Source organism: Filicampus tigris, chromosome 1 (assembly GCF_054856515.1).
Source record: "Filicampus tigris isolate MCC_2025a chromosome 1, RoL_Ftig_1.0, whole genome shotgun sequence".
Lineage (NCBI taxonomy): Eukaryota > Metazoa > Chordata > Actinopteri > Syngnathiformes > Syngnathidae > Filicampus > Filicampus tigris.
This window is the reverse complement of record NC_141217.1, coordinates 30,839,230-30,853,851: the sequence shown is the minus strand read 5'-3', so window position 1 is coordinate 30,853,851 and position 14,622 is coordinate 30,839,230. Positions and strand designations below refer to the sequence as shown.

General features: G+C 43.0%; 1 protein-coding gene across 6 annotated transcripts in view; it reads left to right on the top strand.

The window, feature by feature from the left end:
- magixb (MAGI family member, X-linked b) overlaps positions 1-14,622 on the top strand; it is a 68,339-nt gene that overhangs the window by 46,712 nt on the left and 7,005 nt on the right. For 4 of the 6 annotated variants that reach the window (XM_086031724.1, XM_086031709.1, XM_086031717.1 and 1 more), the window contains exons 9-15: positions 487-988; positions 2,046-2,580; positions 3,415-3,478; positions 3,568-3,981; positions 11,158-11,358; positions 11,997-12,220; positions 13,588-13,726. In XM_086031724.1, coding sequence (XP_085887850.1) covers positions 487-988; positions 2,046-2,580; positions 3,415-3,478; positions 3,568-3,981; positions 11,158-11,358; positions 11,997-12,220; positions 13,588-13,726 — 2,079 coding nt within the window. Of the gene's footprint in view, positions 1-486; positions 989-2,045; positions 2,581-3,414; positions 3,479-3,567; positions 3,982-11,157; positions 11,359-11,996; positions 12,221-13,587; positions 13,727-13,955; positions 14,060-14,622 lie in introns of all 6 variants that reach the window. The other 2 variants (XM_086031739.1, XM_086031750.1) reach the window with 2 other exon arrangements.

Below are 14,622 nucleotides of genomic sequence, written 5' to 3'. Positions count from 1 at the left end.
ATAAAATATTATAGATAACCAGATAGTGATATTAATGTGGTATTGTAACAAGATGTATTGCAAATTGGAATACTGTACGTAGTATTATTTCATTTTATTTATAGATAGATTTGAATATTCCTAAATATGGTTGATATTTTAAAAGTGAAATAAAGAGGGGGTAGGAACAGAGAACTTCCTACATCCTCTTCCCCCTTTTTGAACATCTAAATGTGTAAGCAGGTGGTTTATTTTCATGTTGTATTGATATTTATATAATTGTTTTGTTCTGATTTGGTTTATAAGTAACCTGATGTTTTCAAATGGGTTTTTTTTTCACAAGTTCCTGTATTATATACTTTTTATTTTTATATATGTAAGAAATTAGTGCTATTTTCTCATGAAAAATCATAGTATGGTTGGGTTGAGTGCTACCAAGAAAAATATTGTAAAAGCATCGTCTTGTCATCATCAAGTCATTTTTAATGTGTGTGCTTGCTTTGGCAGCGGACATTCTGGTGTACGTCAATGACATTTGCGTGTTGGGAGTGTCTCACAAAAAGGTGGTGGAGATGCTCAAGTCAGTCCCAGTGGGCCACGGTGTGGATATCGCCATCAGAAGAGGATACCCCATGCTATACAACCCTGACGGGTGCCCCAAAGAGCGCTTGCTGGACAGCGACGACCCCGTCCTACTCCCCACCACCTCGCAGCCTGAGCCTTTTCACCATCTACCTCGCCGCCCGACGCCTACTCCCCAGAGCCGCCATTTGAACGGGCTCCACGGTGATTACGTGGAGCCCGGCGTGATTCTTGATGCCAACGGAAACGCCACTTCTTTTGCCAGCAGACAGTCGTCACTCAGACGCTCCAGTTTGAGCAACGCCGCCTCACCGCCCCTCACACGCCCGCCTCGTTCTCTGAGAACTTTAGCTCGACTGCAGTCGCTTGACCCGACGCTAGCCAGCCAGAGTGACAGTGAAGTTGTCTCTGCTATCGGTTCACACAGGTAAGAGACACCCAATTACAGGATGTAGGGTGCACACAGCGGTGGCGATAGGAATAGCAAAAAAACTGTGAATAATAAACACCCCTCCCTAAAACGTATTTGTAATTATGTATGGCTATGGCAAGATGGTAGCAAAGCACTTAAAACGAAGAGGGTCATAAAGCGCCAACACCATACATCTAGCATGTGTATGTTAGTTAAAAATTCATGCTCGGTTGCTCACAGTAAGCACTGAATTGAAGCAACAATTTTACACCACGGGTATCAAACTCAACTTTTGTGGGGCCTACTGTAAATAAGAGTTTGGATGTGTCTGGTTAGCATTAAGTATTCCACGAAAAAGCGGCTCAAGTATTCCAAAAAAAAGTAGCAGTGCCACTGCAAACCCTTTGGGTGCCCAAAGCTAAAAAATCTGATGGTCTGTTCCTTCAACTCTGCATATATGGGCACAATCATGAATACATCAAAAGCTGTATTCCGCAGTTAAATTATTCCAGCCAAACAAACAAACTTCACGTGAGGACATTGCCACTGTTACTGACAACGTCTGTTCAAGTTTCAGTCAAAATACTGTTATCAGTGCGTGTTTTAAGTTAGGATCCCTGTGTGGAGTATGGATAGCCTCGCAAAGAATGAACTTCCCCGCTTGCATTGACCGTTCAGCTTATATTATCTCAGTGTTGTGTGTTGGTTAGGTTTACATTTCACAGTGATTTTTCCTGATGGGCTTTGCTTTCATGGTTTCATAGTTCTGACAAGCTTATGCAGACGAATCTTTGAGTAGCACTCGGAGATGTACCTTAAAAGAGAACATTTATAATCACATTCTTGCCGATGAAATGTGTTTGTAGAGCTTCTCTCAGACTTATTGGTCCAACCGTACGCCACACGCTGTGGCATTTTCGCCAGCAAACCGCGAGTTGATGAGGGTTATCTTTAATAATGATGCAACATGATTCAATTTGTGCTTCAACACATTTTACAGCAACGATTAGGCAGCGAATGTAAAAATAAAAATTCATTTACGGATCACTTTTTCTTTCTTTTTTCTTGTCAGGGCATCAATGATTCGTAATCACAACAACAACTCGCTGTCAATGCCCCAGCATCCTTTACGTTACGGCACATCCATCAAGTCATCGGAGAGCGACCTATCCACTTGCACGTTGCCCGTGTCCCGCCTGCCGCTGCCTCTGTCGCCCAAGAGGCCCTCGTCATCCCCCGGTGGCCCCCGTAGCGCTCATGCCCGCCTCTTCAGGCCACAGCCCTCTCACCTCCGACCTCCTCTGACGCCAGAGAGCCCCCGCCACGGCGGCTTTAACGGTTTCCATGGCAACTGCAGCCCGGCGGCCAGTCCCAGGAAGATGGCGTGTGCGGGGGGCGGGTTCGGCGGAGGCGAGTTGGTGCCTGTGCCGTTGGCGCAGACTGACGCGGACAGAGGCCTGGGTTTCAGCATGATGGCCGGCGGGTGGGAGGGCGGTATGACAGTCGTCAGGAGAGTCTGGGACAGGAAGCAGTGCAACACTCTGCAGCCAGGGGATACTATTGTCAAAATAAATGGGGCTGACGTGCAGAGTCTCAGCCTTGCTCAGGTAGGGAACACTTGACTACGTTGAAGCAACAACTGCTTTGATTGAATGATGAAGGCAGTGAAATCTTATCATTGGAAAATTCTCACCATCCACGGTATTACTTTTTGATGTTTCAAGATTTCCCATTGATTCGCATTTTTCACCCCAAAATTCATTCGCAGATACACTCAACAAAAAAGTTCCACGTCTTTCCTATTCCTTATTCAAAATGTTTAGCTCATTCAAATCACCTTGGGAAATATTTCAACTTTGTGTAAAATGTAAAAATTTCCACAATTAAATTCTCTTATGAAATACATACAAAGTTACATACTGGACATATGAAATCTACATTATTCCTTTCTCCTTCCACATTCTTTCACAGATTAAATTTCAACACATTGAGCTCATTTCAAGTGAACTTGGGAACTATTCCTATTCCCACAATTCCCAATATTTTCAAAATATAATAAAATTCCAAATTAAGTGATGAGTGATATTCACATTATTCCCTCCCCCTTGCACATTTCTTGACCAATTCAAATAATTCCAACTCCTAACTTTTCCACTAATTCAAGCCAACGTGAGGTATTCACATTTCCAAAATTCCCAAACGTTCAAAATGAAAGCCCCAAATAAAGATGTTTCTGTGTCATTCCTCTGTTAATTTCAAATCATTTCAGGTCAGCTTCAGTTTTTTCAGATTTACATACATATAGTTTCTCCAGAAATTGCACTGACTAAAATGGCTGTGAATATGTGGAACTACGCTTTGAAAAGAGCTGTCAGTGAATGAGAACAGAGTGTGAGTCCATTTGCCATACCTGCATACTGTACATACTTTTGATTCCACAGGTACAAACAGTTCTTCAGGAGCACACTAAACAGGGAGAAGTCACACTGTTGGTGTACAGAGGAGGTAAAAACACTTAACGTTTGCTTTAAAGTCGATGTTCAGTGGTTGCTTATTTCTGACTATTTTTTGGTCTCTTTCATTGTCGTCATCAGGCATCTATCAATCCACCATCTCCTCCAGCTCCATTCAGAGACTCCCCCCTCCACTCCTCCGCCCCCCTCCGCCACCCGGTGTCTCGGACAACGCGGCCATCCTCACTGATGCCTTACCCGTACCCCGTACGTCATTCAGCACCCCGCCATCCGCGGCCCCGACCGGTTCCTCGCTGATCCAGAGCACTAGCTTCTTGGAGTCCATTCCGGTCACCCTGACCATGGAGCCCAAAGATTGGATCGGTACAGGTCTGGAGGATGATGTCGGCAGAGTGGCGGAACCTGATTCGGGCCTGGAAATGCGAGAAGAGGAGAGGGTCCGACTCCTGAAAGGGTTCGATGTGGAGCTGAAGCGAAAACCAGGGGAGGGTTTCGGCTTTGTCATTGCCTCTCAGGATTTGGAGAACACCAAAGGTTAGTAACGTCCCCTTGGTGATAAATGTTCAAGTGGCTTGCTTGGTTTGAAACTCGAACGTCTTTGCGTGTAGTCTGTCAACTACGTCGGTGTCCTGCAGTTTTAAAATATTGCTGCCATAAAGAGTTGTGGGTAACATCCATTCGTAAAGGTTGGCCAGGAGTAACCTTTGCTAAAGATGGCTTAAAGGTTGCATCCAGGCACCTTCCCTAAACATTAGTAGAATTTGAACAATCCTATCCTCCAAGTACTTCCAGGTCATCTCACTCTCATACGAAAGGAAAGGAGGCAAAAAACGAGAGTCTGAAGAGGCCCCAGGCCTGCCTTTTAAAGACCCACACAAATTGGCAGTAACAACTACTGCTACAGTGTAGATTAGAATGTGTGGATGGTGACCCCAAGTGGACAAAAATAACACCTGTACCTCAAATGCATAGTTGTTGGTAATGCAGTGCATGAGTGAAGCTTTAAATAATACAATAAATATTTGGTCGCTGCTTCATGGATTTCGTCTAGTGTGAATTTGCGGGGTGGTCTAAAATGTCACTGCCATGGTGAACAAGGGATTTGTGAGAATGGAAAAAAACAAGAAACAACCTTTTTCTTTCTGATGAAAGAAGGGAGTTTCCTCTTTCTCTTGATAGGTTCAGTGTTTATTTTGTCAAAGAAAGGAGTATTCTGTGGGTCTGGAAAAATCTGTCAAAATGCTATGAATTGTTTGGTAATATGAGAAATTCTGCTTTGAAAACAGCTGCCACTGAATGAGGTCAGCCCTGAAATTTCAGCCCAAAATCTCAAAACTTTTGTGAATTGGGTATGTTTTTGCATGGCAACTCTTTTTAGATTTACATTCCCTCGTTTGAAGTTTTCTGTTAGTCGGCATGGTCCTTTGTGAACAGTCACTCGAGTTAACACACATGGCCATATTGATATGAACATTTTGACTTTGATACTACACTTGCATATCAGTTGTGTGCATTTTTGTCATCAAGCCATTTTCAACACTTTAGATTGGTAAATAATTAAAAAAAAACAGCACAAACACTGATCAATAGTATAGATTTGTGGGGGGAAAAAAAAAGAAATTTACCAAATTTGTTTTTGCCCAGACAGCGTTATATTACCTTGATACCAATTACTGAAACGATACCACGGCAAAAACTTAAAAATAAGTCAAACGCAGTAGAATAGTAGTTGACAGCTAAACAACTTCTATTTTTTTTAAGTGTTAATGCAGAAAATTAAAAGGATATAGAATATATTGTGGACATTTTTAAACACTTTAGACAGTTGAACACAAAACATATCACATTTTTAAACCCAATTGAACATTTTCTATACATCTAGTACTATACAAAAGTCTTGAGCCACCAAAACGTTTGGTTGTTTCAGCAATGTTATCATGATCAAATCTAACTAGAAGGCAATCAAGTTCATCAAAGACCTTCACCAAGGCTAAACTAGGCAACAAAAAAAAAAAAAGTGAAAACAATCTATAAAGCTTTGTATTTGGGTTTGTTTGTTTGTCCATCTAAAGTATGTGTTTGCTAGCAGGCCATGGCCTGGAGGATGGGGAACAGACAATTATGGGGGGGTGGACAATGCTACTGGTGCAATGGTAATCGATAATACAGAAAGAATCAATCATTACTCTGCACCGTAATTCATATCTACAGACAAAATATAAGGTCTTCTTTTAATTGCTTTCGCTCAATGCAACTGCGTGACTGACAGTGTGCCGTACTTGCTATTCAATCAATCGAACAGAACCGATTGGGAACAAGAATGCTTGTGGCAAAATGTGTGACGTGAAGGCAAGTGTTTGAAATGTGTCAGTCTTCAACTTCTGGCTCTTTGAATTTGAAACAAAATTCCGCTCACCCGGTGTGGCTACCAATGAGCTCCTAAGCTCAAAGCACGCAACTTTATGCGTCTAGGGGGTGGAACACAAAATGACCTTCTTATGACAGTATGACACCAGCGTTTATGTACGCACCCACCTGACAAGGCAGTTCATGTCCCATGTGGGAGGGGTCTCCTGCTGCCTTGATTGTTTAGTGTAAAGCGCATCCCTGTGATGTATGGCCCCGTCAGAGCATCCTTTGTCTTCTATTGGCTGTCCTCTGTTCCGCCGTGATGCACTTCAATTTGCTTTACGGCCCAAGCCAACACGCAGGTTTAAAACATCTTTTCATGGCCAGATTGATGTTACGGCTGCACCTGTCCCCACCTCCGCTCCGTCTTCATTGTGTGCTCTCTCTCATTTCTCTCCTGTCATGTCACAGAATGAAGTCCCCGTCGCTCAACATGACTTTCCCTCCTGCAGCCGCCTCATTCTTGCTCACTTGTTCTCTCTCTCTCTCGCTCCCTCTCTCGCACTCTCTCTCGCTCTCTCTCGCTGTCCCTCACTGTCTCTCCCTGTCTCTTTCTCTCTTCCCCTCTCTCTGTCCCTCTCTCCTTCTCTCTTACTCTCTCTCTCCCTCTTTCTCTTTTTGTCTCTCTCTCTCTCCCTCTCCCCCTCTAACGCTTTCTCTTTATCTCTCCCTCTCTCTCTCCCTCTAACTCTTTCTCCCTCTCCCTCTCTCTCTCTCTCTCTCTCTCTCTCTGTCCATCTCTGTCTCTCCCTGTCTCTCTCTCTCTCTCTCTCTCCCTCTCTCCCTCTCTCTCTCCCTCTCCCCCTCTAACTCTTTCTCTTTATCTCTCCTTCTCTCTCTCCCTCTCTCCCTCTAACTTTCTCCCTCTCCCTCTCTCTCTCTCTCTCTCTGTCTCTCCCTGTCTCTCTCTCTCTCTCTTTCTCTCTCTCTCTCTCTCTCGTCCTCTCTCTCTGTCCCTCTCTCCCCCTCTCTCTCTCTTTCTCTCTCTCTCTCCCTCTCCCTCTCTCTCTTTCTCTCTCTCTCTTTCCCTCTCTCCCTCTCTCCCTCTACGTCTCCCTCGCCACCCCTTTACTCTGCAGTAAAAATGTCCAGTCTGGTTTTTCAAAAGATTAAAACTCAGCCTGCCTCCCTCCCTCTGCCTCCCACCCGCCTCCTGCTCTCCCCGTCGTTGGCTGACTGCTTAAGAGAAATGCTCCTGTGGCACAGAGGGGACAGCCTGCGTTTGAGCTCCTGCTTGAATGTGAACATCAGCATCCTGGAGAACAGCATGACACGGAACTGAGGAGTTTTGTTTCTTTATGTTTGAAACCTCTACTCTCCCTAGAGCCATGCTGGAGAGACTACAGTCCGCTTTGAGGACTGTGAAGGAATCCAAACGTAATGATTTGCTTTGTTTGCTTCTCCTTTCTTGTTTTCGAATCGCAGGTGCTGGTTTGCTGCAGTCTTTTGTCCTTTTTATTGAGTTGTGTGCATCAGCTGGAAGCTTTGAAACGCGGAGTCCGAAGTTTGCTCAGCCAGACGTGTTGACTGTGTGCCATGTGGAAGTTGCATCCGCATGCTCACGGCCGTGACGTACGGGATCTAAATTAAGCTGTGTTATTTCAGTCTTTTAGCAAGGAAGAGAAAGGATGCGAGCTCTGGAAAAAAGTTCAGAGATCACTGTTGAATTGTCACTTTCTCTGATTCTAAGACTAGTGTTTTATTCCAAAACAAATATCGCCATTGAGAGCACCCATTTGCAGAAAACGAAAACTATTCAAAATACCAAAGGAGGTCCAGTGTGTTTTGCTCTCTTGATTTATTTTAATTTCTTATTATGTTTTAAAATTTCCCCCAGAGCTGTGTTTGTCCTAAACTAAAATGTAATACAGGCTTTCACTTCTGGACAGGGCACTCAGGGCTGTAAAATGAATTCGTTTAACAGATATGACAGATGCTGCTTGCTCAGGATCAACAGCGATTTGTCCTCTCAGACGTGTGCTAAGCATGAGCAAGCTGCACCAGCTGATCTGGGTTGCGTAGAGTGGCTTTTGCATGATGGCGGAAGGTGGAGGGCTGTGTTGGTGCTGGTGCTGATGCTGCTCGGTTGTAGTTCTCTTCAGTGCGGCGCGTTGTCACCGTGCTGGCTCCGGCGGGATTAATCTGGACAGGACAACATGGAATGCCGGAGGGAAAGACAATTTGATAGGAAGGAGCCCATTTGGATTTGTGCCGCTGGTGTGTGCGTGCATATGTGTGTGTGTGTGTGTGTGTGAGAGTGTGTGCCATGTGTGTGTGTGTGTGTGTGTGTTTGGCTCAGCACATTTGTCTCGGTGTGTGGAATGAGTCACAGAGCGTGCATGTGAGCGGGGCTTGTGCATTGGTTTGGAATGCATTCTTTGGCAGAGTTTGATGTTCCGCTGTTGTATTATACGCAATAAGAAGACTATTTCAAAGCTGCCCTGGCATCTGCTTTGACCTGATTGCCATTTCTGCCTGGGCCACCCAGATTATAGGCCTAGAATGAACATGTGTCTCGTGGCCTCTGAATTAAGAAAGTACAGGCCAGTACAAAATGATCAGTTTCGCTGATTTTGCGGATACAGTTGTTTGAGTAAAACAACAGTTGTATTTAAAAACTACTGACAACATAATGTCTTCATTCCCAAACACAGTGGTTTATTTGCAACTCTAAAACTAAACATAAAACAAACAGAATTACATCTTGTGTATTTAAAACAACCCCATAACTTAAGGCTGCTACCTTAATGTCAAAACATAATGTAAAAAGTCACAGACAGGCTAACCATTAGCATCTATGCAGCAGTGTTATAACACTAACAACAATGCATATTTGAGAACAAAATGTTCATCGACGCACGTAGACAGACAATTTAACTACTCTTAGTCACACGCATATATTTTTTATCCTCAGTAAAGAACGGCCAATATAACTGTACACTACTAAGTCACTTACAGTAGTTGAGTGGACCTCTTATTCGTTTTCTGCATGGCTGTGTTATACTGCCACCTGGTGGTCAAGTCACGCACAATAGAGCAGCAATGATTTTATAAAGAGGGACAAACTGATTCTTCTCCTCCTATTAATTTGGGTTATTGCTGTATGTTTTTGTAAATGACAATGTTACAGAGTACTGTTTTCCTTATAAAAAAAAAATCTTGTTTTTTATTTTTTTTGGGGGGGAGGCTAGAATGGATTCTTGCAATTTCAATTGATTTCAATGTTGATTTGCAATATATGTGTGTTTATTCATTAGCGCCACTCTACAATTATCATTTAGAGTGCTTATTTGCAGAAATTAATGGTCAAAAAATGGTCAATGGTCAAAATACAAATAAAGGTCTAGTGCTTTTTGGGGGGGGAGTTTGAGGGGGGGGGTCTCAGTATTTTTCCCACAGCTATGACACAAAGTGAAGGCAATTTAGATTTGTGGAGAAGCCTTACAATTGTCTATTTTTATCCATTGTATGAGGAAGTCGTGCCTCATCTGGATGAATAGTTGATGCTGCTGTGTAGGTTAAACAGGGACGCCTGAGAGGGGCCAGCTCTTGCCATCTTATCGTGAGCAACGTGTTATCATGAGAATCTTTGGACTTGTGCGAGCAGTGCTACTAATGTCCATGCATTTTTCTTTTTAGTGTTTGAATGATCTACAGTGGTGCCTTGATATGTGAGTTTAATTTGTTCCATGACAGTGCTTCTAACCTAAAACACCCATATCTCAAGTCAGATTTCCTCATTGAAATGAATGGGAAAGATTTTAATTGGTTACGAAAACAACAAACTAATTATAACATGAAGAAAAAAATGTTGAATGTGGAAATATAGCACTCTATAGTTCCTTTATAAAACATTTAGTACTAGCATAATAAATTAGAATGTAACAAACTCAACAGCTTTGTGTGTCATGGTTAATTTATTGCTAGTCCTTCCGATATGTGCAATTTGGCTAGCAGGGTGCAGTATAAGGCAGTCATGAAAACAGAAACGAAGAAGATTTTCACAACTACTGAATCAGTGATTCAGAGCATAGGATAAAAGAATTAAGTTATAAACATGTACTCCCACCCCCAAAAAAATTCACAGACTACAGGGGCCGATAATCCACGATGGACGGTGGTTTACTGTAATTAAAAATCGCAAAAACACAATATTCCTGTCTATGAAGACAAGAAACCTACAACAATGAGCTATTTGGAAATACATCAAGGTACTTTTGTACTAAGGACATGACAGACAAAAGTTAGAATAACAAGCTAATTGGCGTGTGGGGGGGTGGACTATTAAATCAACACAAATGAATAGGCTAATGATCGCCTAAGTATCTCATCACGTTCCTACACGGGTGAATTCATCTGGAATGTAGGGAATGGCACATGCAATAGGACAAATTGAGTTCACGTTCATGGTATAGTGATGAATACGCCTCCATCAGCAGCACAGGAGGAGAGGAGGGAGCGCATAATCTCACACAAAGGAAAATCCATTTGTTGTTGCCAACATGGACTGCAGTGGCTTACTCGTGCAGGCGCTGCAGGTTGGAGTAACCCTCCGTAATGGAGCGTGATAATAACCAATGCGCTTAAAGAGTAACGAGTAAACCAGAAAACATTACAAGTCTGCCGCTGACAGATTCAGGGTAGTAAAATATCACAGGATAGTTTGTGTCCTGTGGTAGTTTGTGCCTGAGGAATGAGGCAGTGCAGTTGATGGAGAGATGTCTTGACAAATGCTCCGAAACACAAGATGGGAGACAGTGGAGGAAGTGTGGAAAAAAGATGAGTCATTCATAATGTAAACATGCCCTCAAACCATCCACAGAAAAGTTGCATGTTTAATCAATCATCATATTTTTTTTGTTTTTTCGGTAGAGCAGATAACTAACTCAAATGCTCATACAAGGATAAAATCTGATATATATGTATATATATATATATATATATATATATATATATTTATATATTTTATTATTTTTTTAATTAATTAATTTATTTATTTATTTGGCCCCTTGCAAAAAAACGCCTCAAAACAAAAAAAATCCATGAGTGCTGAACTACAAGTATGTGGGGGTCCACTATAGTAGAGAAACACGTTCATAATTTCCCTTCACCCAAAATCAATTTCATTAATTAAAATTGTGTCATTTTGTATGAATTATCAATAATATCATTGCAGAAAAAAAGGGTCCACACAATCAAAATTTGTCCCATGAAGGCCAAGGCCAGTTCTGCCAAGGTTGATCATGTCAAGAAACAAAACTTCCAAACTAATTTCAACTCCTTTCTTTCTTGCCTGTACAGCCGCATCTCTCCTGCCTCATCGTTTTGTGACAGTGCGCCGAGGCAGCCCGGCAGCCAAAAGCGGTCAGATACGGCCTGGGGATCGACTGGAGGGAGTCGAAGGACGCTCGGTGGTGACGCTGCCTCACCGTGAGCTGGCACAGATCCTTCGACGGGCAGGAAACACACTACGCCTCACCGTTGTCCCCCGGCCCAGCACCTGTAAGCCAAACGCCACAGTCGCCACCTCGTGGCGCTTCACTCCAAAGCAGGGTTTCCCAACCATTATTGGTCAGACACACATATTTTACACATATTTAAAAAATTCACAGAACTCCACGAAGTGGGCCTGGGTGTGCACAGGCCCACCCAGATGGACAGACTGCCCACCCAGTGAGATTCATTGAAAAATATATACAGTACTTTTAAATTTTTTGTAAATTCTCAGGAAGATCTGAACTTCATATTATTCAGTTTGTCATTTTATTTGAATACACTATGTGTCGGGAGAGGGGGATTGTGCTGAGTGCGAAAAATATTCGGGCCCACCCTGATTTTTCCAGGCCCGCCCATTAGCTACGTTCTGGCTCCGCCCCTGACACACAAACGCACACATTTGCAGCAAATTAAAAATGATTCAAATAACAAAAAAGGTCTAGTATTTTGTCCTTCTTTGCAGTGTAGGTCACTGGCATAGATGGATGAGCAACGTTTATTTGCCATAAATAAATAATTTTCAGACCCTTAAATTGAATTGGACAATTTCCCACTGCATGATAACGATCTGTCATGACATGGCACACTAATTTACACAAAGTTAAAAAGAATTGCTCTGACATCGGTAATATCATCTTTTCCAGACTCAACAAACCTTTCAGAACCCGCTGAGTATGACCTCGGACACAAAAGCAGGAAGGGTCAGAGGTCGCGTCCCAAACATGATTCCAGGTACTACAGCGTCAACTTGGATCGCGGCCCCTCGGGATTCGGCTTCAGCCTCCGCGGAGGCAGCGAGTACAACATGGGCCTCTACGTCCTGGGACTGATGGCGGGAGGACCCGCCTCACGCAGCCACAAGATGCAGGTGACTACTTGATTCTCAGAGTGTGTACGCAGGCTCCCTCAATGGCAGGGGTCACCGACATGGCTGACCCCAAGGACCACATGAGCCGCCTGTAGTCCTGTTCTAAAAATAGCGGCCCATTGATGGGACGTTATGATTTTCTAGGAATGGTGCAGAAGTGAGCGTTTGAAAATGAAAATGCTTTTAGAGATCTATAGAAATTAAAAGAAAGTGTTGCATGTTAATCTGTGTCCTACCTTCCTAAATCATTGTTGATAATTATTGTTCTCATTGAAGGTAAATTGAATTTATTGTTATTTCAGAAGTGTGTCTCAAACTGGTAGCCCTTCACATGAATCAGAACCCAAGAAGAAGTTCTCACTTTCACAAAAGAATCACTAAGTACAGTTCAGATGTATATCACTTCTAAACATTTAGGGCTCTATTTTCATGATTGCCTTAAATCCGGCGCTGCCACTGCGTGTGGCGTATCTCTGTGAGGAGGCACCCCATGTTGGTAATTTCACAGATGAGCGCAGGTCAGCATACCTATGAGAGCTAGGGCTGTGCCGCTGTGGGAGTTGTCACAGCTAACTTCCGTAATGAGCAATTCTTACTTTTCATTCCATTGAACCCTTTCATGGTCACTACAGTGGACAGCTCTTTAAAAGTTACTTTTGCAATCTAAAAAATATATTTATATTTTAAATAATTACATCAAATCATAATTAATGCATGAAAGGGTTAAAATATTTTTTAAAATTTAGATTAATTGATATAGTCACTGTAGTGACCACTGCGCATGAAAGGGTTAAATGCGGCAGACCAGTCACAAACTAGAATCGCGACATGGCGGAGGCACATCTGGGCTGTGAACAGGCACTGTTATTGACCAGCGCTTAACATATTTTTTCTGTGTGGACTTTACAGATTTTTAATTCTAAAACATTGTCATGTATTTTTTTTACACTTCTTTCGTTGATAATCTCACGGAAGGGGTCAACGAACAGGCCGAGAAGGATTTCAATGATGTCTTAAACAAAAAGCAACGTCATACAGCCAAGTGATTTACAGAGCTGGCGATGATGATGATGAAGATGATCTGGTCATCTTCCAAAATCTCTCTCATTGTAGCTGTGTCTGACACTGCCCATTTCCATCTGTTATCTTGAGAGCATAGCTTTTAGTCGGGAGATGCGGGGGTACCTCACTCGACACATTTGCACCCGATGGCGGCGATAGTTGCTCAAACCTGATAGAGAAAATTGCTCAATCGATGTTTAAAGCAGTGTCGATGATATCATATCCAAGAGAGAGTCCGAATTGCCCACAGGTGCGAACGTGACGGTGAATGGTAGTTTATTCAGATGGTTTGGATCTCCGTGCAGGTGAGCGACCAGCTCGTGGAGATCAATGGCGACAGCACGGCGGGGATGACTCACAGTCAGGCGGTGGAGCAGATCCGCAGAGGAGGCCACCGCATCCACCTGGTCCTCAAAAGAGGAAACGGATACGTGCCCGACTATGGTGAGAGCCGAGAACGTACGATACTGTATTCCAGTGACAATGTCTACCAGGAGCTCTTTGTAATCTCTGAATGCTTACTAGAATCCTGTCTAACGCTTGTCTCTTGGGCACACTTTCCTTCCTATTACTCATCCATACTCATAATTCTCCCCGTTCTTGGTTTGACATGTTTCCATCTCCTTTCTTCTCCTGTCTTTCCTTCTCATTCCGCCCATTCTCTTTCTCTCAGTGGAGCTCTCCAGTTTGTCTCTTTGTATGACCAACTCCAAATTAGGCGAGCCTTGCTTCTATGTGATTGGACGGACAGAGAATACGCGGTTGGTAATGGTTCCTGTTAGTTCTCCCATTTTCTGTCTCTCTACATTCGGTCACTGCTGCGCCCTCGCATACAGTTGTGTTCGGAATAGCAATATGTTTAAACGTAACATGAGTAGTGCTCCTTACAACTTCCATAAATGCACTGTGAACTCTGCAAAATGTGCATTCAGAATCAAAAAGGCCGATCAAATGAGTAATTCCTTAACAGAAAGTGATAAAAAATCGATGTGTCTTCTTCAAACCTTTCCGAAAATCAAAACGTTTACTGTGCAAATGGAAGCATGCTTGAAAAGGTCGCTTTTCCATGAATCACAGAACTAGTAATGAGTTGAATAAGTAACGTTTCTGAGAACTGCTTCACGTCCACCGATTTGTGGCACTTGTGACCTGCTAATCCACTTCAGGACCAATGGACTACATCCCCACAATTCCTCTGCATTTCTTGAAGACGACTGTGAAGACGAGCTCTTGCCGAGAGGCCGCTGTTGGAAAAACAACATGCTGAATGAACATGTTACAAGTTTCTGGCCTTGAGTGAAAGTTGCTTGTCCAATTATCTCCGGCTGTTCACAGGTTCC